Here is a 5150-nt window from a genome sequence, read left to right as displayed (position 1 = left end):
TGTGTGTGTGTGTGTGTGTGTGTGTGTGTGTGTGTGTATGCGCAGGATGTATAAAAACGGACCCGTCAAATATCTTAAAAAGTAAGCATTTTTGAGAAAAATGTTTCAGACAAAAATTATAGAGTTTGAAAAGATCTATTCATTGATCACATTTGTCTGACCTTGGGTGGCATCGCCAAAATCAAATCAATTTTTTTAAATTGCACATCTTATTTTTAATGCCAGAATCTAATAGTTGGTGTCAACAGCTTTTCAAAATACTATAATAAAATTATTTATTATTAAATTTTCAAGTTATAAAGCTTGGAAGTTTTAGTACAATATTAGCATTACCCAACCGACGCGAAATAGATTTTTTAAACCTTATAACTTTTGTCTGAAGTTTTCTCAAAGAATGTTTACTTTTCAAGATATTTGAAGAGTCCAGAATTTTTTGTACACTCTGTACACACACACACACACACACACACACACAATGTTTAGAATTATAACAATTTTTAAAACATTTTAATAATAGAATGATCTAATCGATAAATTTACCTGAATAATATTGCAGAGCCCTAATAACGTTGCTGTGCCTAGCCTTAGTTCAACAGTTGAGCGGTTCTCAAGCTGTAATGCAGTACGCTCAATTAATATTTGATGAGATGAATGGTAATCTAGAGGGTAAATACTTGACTATGATATTGGGCGCCATGCAACTAATTTGCGCGATCGTCAGCATGTTCATCACCGATTGTAGCGGCAGGAAGTCATGGCTAATGATCTCCACCATCGGTTCTGCATGCTCTACCGCTATGGTTGCGACATATTTTCATCTTCAGTACTATCACATAGATACCAGCAATATAATATGGTTGCCCGCCATTGGCGTGATCTTATATAGAGTCATGTTTAGCCTGGGTTTGGGAGTATTACCGTTCACTATGGGCGGTGAATTGTTTCCCATGAACGTGAAGGCCCTCGGCATTATGATAGGTACAATGACGATCCATATCACAGCCTTTGTCGTGGAGAGTCTGTATCTGGTTGTAAGCGAAAGTGCCGGTATGCATACGCCATTCTGGATATTCACCGCGTGCAGCCTTGCTGGTACTTTATTCACAATTTTCTACGTACCTGAAACCAAAGGCAGGACGCTAGAGCAGATACAGAAAAAATTACACGGCTCGTTGAAACAAGAAGAACTCAAGAATGAAGTACTTTCGCGTGTCAATATTTGATAAATATTTATTTGCGAAATATTCGCTTTTTAATCGAGGAAAGCTTATGAGGTCGGTTTACATTGAAAAAATATTTATAAATATTTGTAAATTTTTATAAATATTTTTTTTAATAGTTACAAGTATCTAAATATTTACTGAATATAACACAAATACTCGTATTTATTTGATATAAAAGCTATTAATTTAATTTTAAATTGTTATTTTTTATTGAGTAAATATTTATTTACTGTAAGTATATGTTCAGAGTATTTAAGATTTAGTATATTTGTTTTAGTCTATACTTGTTTTTACAATTTTTGTCTTTCTCACACAGAGTTTTACTGAGACTTTAAATTTTCTGCCTTGACGATGTCAAATACTTGTACAATATATAAAGTAGTCACGGCAGTATCGCTGCGCTTGGCTTAGCGTCGAGACATTACTGTGTCTCCAGATTTATAAAGGTGCCTTTTCATGCTGATGCTCGACGCTCATTTTCGACGTCAAAATAAGTCATGTGAGAGAAATTGATGAATATTGAGCGTCAATTTTGATCACGTGACTTATTTTGACGCTAAAAATGAGCATCAGCATGAAAAGGCACCTTAATTTATAATTTATATTGTACAAAATGTAGTTTATAAAAAAATTTGTGTGGTATTTTCTTAACAAATATTTGTTATGTGCGTTATTGTAAAGAAAAATAATATCCATGTGCATTATGCAAAATGCGCAATGAATCATATGTATAATATCTAATTAGATGTACAAATTCACATATTGCTTTTATTGTTTTAATATTGATGATTGCCGATAAAATTGAACATCATTATTCTTCAGTTTGTGTGAAAGTATTTTTACTAAATAAGTTTTATTAAAATTGGTATGTAATTTTTTAATAGTTCCTTGCTGGATTATATTATATTATATCAATAAATATTATTATATCAATTTTAAATAGAAATATTTCTTTAGCTTTATATATATAAATAAAAATATCTTAGAATTAAAAGGATTTTGTAAATAAAGAAAAATCTTTGTAAATATACTCTATAAAAAATCTTTATGAATCAAATTTGTAATGAATATCTCTCTTTTTTTCTATTCTAATTTATGAAATTACTGATATATTAAATCCTTTTTAAAATTTCTTCAAATTATTTTTATAGGATATCTAGGAATGCTGTCAATGGACTTATTATATGTATGTATGTCGGTTGGGCATTATCGTATGTTTACTGATAAATGGTGCCCGAGCATCTCGTTCGTTTAAATTTGAAAAGAATCTCTTGGGTAAACATTTTTACTCGATATCGGTGGCATAGTAGGTTGCTTTTATTTTTTGGTGGTGAATATCATTGGTAGAAAAAAACATCACGTTATTTACGACTCAGCAATTAATTGTTAATAGCCTTTACAATATCGTCATCTGTAATTTAATAATTGTTACATTTGCTAGGTATAATTGAATACTTTTTACAAAACAATAAGAGAGTTGGATGTGTAAAAGCATTAAAAGTTAAAATATTCATGAGATATTATAGTTTTATATTAGGTCATAATACTTTTCCCTTTTAAAGTTTTTTCAAGCTTTTCAAAATTTCTTAAAGTTTGAGAGTACATTACAAAAGTACATTTAGATTACACTCTATTGTACACTCTAGCTCTTAACGGCATAATCTACTTTCCTTTGGACTTCTTTGAGTGTTTCATAACTTTCTGTTTAAATTACAAACTTTATCTTGCTGTAATATGCAATCAAACCTGTAAGCGCCATAGTATTTAATCGAGAAAAAATAATTTCCTTCTTAGCGAAAGCCCTTTGTTCGATAAGCTAATATATTAAATAAATCAGTTAATTACAGATGTAATAAAATTAAAGGAAACGGTGCTTCTAGCAAAAAAATTATTTGAAAATTGTTTACATAATTATAATGGTAATTTACTTGTGACATAATGGATGACTACACTTGTTTCACTATATGAAGAAGATTTGTAGAGAATCAATTGATATCGCAAAATATTAGAAATATAGTATATAATTGCGCAAACTGAATTATTTGAAAAAATAAAATAAAATAAAAAATGCTATATTTCATTTAATCAATATAAATTTATTAAGATACGTAAGTATATGAAATTTCTGTAAAAATTTATTTTGAATTAAACTCACAAAAATGTATATATATGGTATTAAACTGCAACATAGAGAAATGAATATGCTTCTAATATACATACATATTAAGCTTCCATGTAATGTTACTCCTTCAAAAGGCAGAGAGAGAGAGAGAGAGAGAGAGAGAGAGAGAGAGAGAGAGAGAGAGAGAGAGAGATTGTAGTCTGTTTAAGTTTAAAAGATAAATTGCTCGAGGTAAGGATCAATTTGGCTTGTTCAATTCCTTTATCTTCCTGTCCGTTATCTGTGTTTCGCAGAAGATATACGTATAAATGAAGGTTTACATCCGGTCTGGTTACGGGCATCGCTTATTCAACTACATCGACGTATTTGGCGAAGATTTCACCGGCAGCAATTTGAGATCCATGCTGACGATTGACATGAAATTCGGCACTTTAATTGAATTTCCATACGATAGATCCGTTTCTTTCGATGAGAAGTTCACCTTTATCTCTTTGGCGAGGCCGTGCTTATTTGTGGTCGCTTTCATCTGGCTAGCGGAATCCACGTATCATTTGATGCGCTGAGAGTCCCAATAGAAAGCTATTACTCTCTTGTTGAATTGAGAGGCAAAGAGGATGTTTACATGCAAGGAGACAGATAGTATTGATCAATTCGTAAAAGCCGATTTGCTAACAAAGCTGGTTTCCATGAACTTCTATTTGTATCGCAGGTAAGACATTAAATTTCAATCTATCGTTATATTAATAATTGTTCAAATCAAATCAAATTTTCGAAAATTCCATACCGAGATCCTACTTTGTTTTTAATTTCATTTTTAATATTTCCGCATTTATTAATAAATTTTTTCAATTTTATTTTTTTTTCTTTGATTATCTGTGCATCGAGCAAAGGGATAGAAATTTCTATCGTATGATTAGTTATTATAAAGTGGATGAAGATAAATAAAATTATATCTGTAGGCTTTTTAATAAAAAAAATCCATCGATATATTTACATAATAACACAGGAACTTCACAGGAATCATACAGCAATCACATACATAGATTCAGACTATTAACAATTGCATGTGATTGTGCTTCGGGTATCCATCTTTTCATGAGCAATGATTGTGTTCCTCGTCACTCGACGGCAAGGATTGATTAACCACGATCGTTATAGCATCATTGGGTTGCAACCAGGTCCTCGCGTTATACTCAATTTTCGGCGAACATTTTGTTGGAATCTCTGCTACTGGTGTTTCTGAAATATTTATGTATAATAAATATAGCTTAAAAGCTCTCACCTGTTCATTTAATTTTATTTATGCAGCAAAGTTTAATAAACGAAAACGCAAATTTTAATCAATTACTTTAATTCTGTTTATTCATTCTTTTTGGAAAAGACAATTGTTTGCCATAAAAATAGATTTTCACGAGATATCATTTTATAATGTTGAATATACATTTTTATCATTATTTAAAATTAATTAAAGCACATAAGCCTCCAGAGAATATGAAATAATTAATTTTTTGTTTTCCTGATAGTGAAACATATATTTGAGATATGACAGCTTCATTTAGGAGACTCGATATTTTTTGTAGAATATTTCATATATATTGTACTTTTAATAATTTTTTTAAAACTCGAGTTGAGACGAAATCGCTCTAGCTCCAATTTTCAGTGACAAGCGAGGAGAGAGAGCTTTGTGACAAGTGAAAATTGATACTCAAGTTTTAGCAGGTTGATTTATGAAAACAGCACGTGCCGCGCGAAATATACGTATACAAGCGCGATGTTTTACCTGTGATAGCAAAAAGTAGCAACGT

General features: G+C 30.8%; 2 protein-coding genes across 2 annotated transcripts in view; one reads left to right on the top strand and one right to left on the bottom strand.

The window, feature by feature from the left end:
* Nucleotides 1-1223, top strand: part of LOC108746062 (facilitated trehalose transporter Tret1-like) — a 3742-nt gene extending 2519 nt beyond the window's left edge. The window contains exon 4 of the mRNA XM_018482586.1: nt 557-1223. Within this exon, the coding sequence (XP_018338088.1) occupies nt 557-1223 (667 nt within the window). The remainder of the gene's footprint in view (nt 1-556) is intronic.
* A 3120-nt stretch (nt 1224-4343) lies between these two features.
* Nucleotides 4344-5150, bottom strand: part of LOC108746004 — a 24083-nt gene continuing 23276 nt past the window's right edge. Inside the window, exon 8 of the mRNA XM_018482463.1 lies at nt 4344-4584. Within this exon, the coding sequence (XP_018337965.1) occupies nt 4439-4584 (146 nt within the window). The 3' untranslated portion in view covers nt 4344-4438. The remainder of the gene's footprint in view (nt 4585-5150) is intronic.

Source organism: Trachymyrmex septentrionalis, unplaced genomic scaffold (genome assembly GCF_001594115.1).
Source record: "Trachymyrmex septentrionalis isolate Tsep2-gDNA-1 unplaced genomic scaffold, Tsep1.0 scaffold16, whole genome shotgun sequence".
NCBI classification, from domain to species: Eukaryota; Metazoa; Arthropoda; class Insecta; order Hymenoptera; family Formicidae; genus Trachymyrmex; species Trachymyrmex septentrionalis.
The sequence above is the reverse complement of the archived record's forward strand: the minus strand, read 5'-3'. Positions and strand labels throughout refer to the sequence as shown.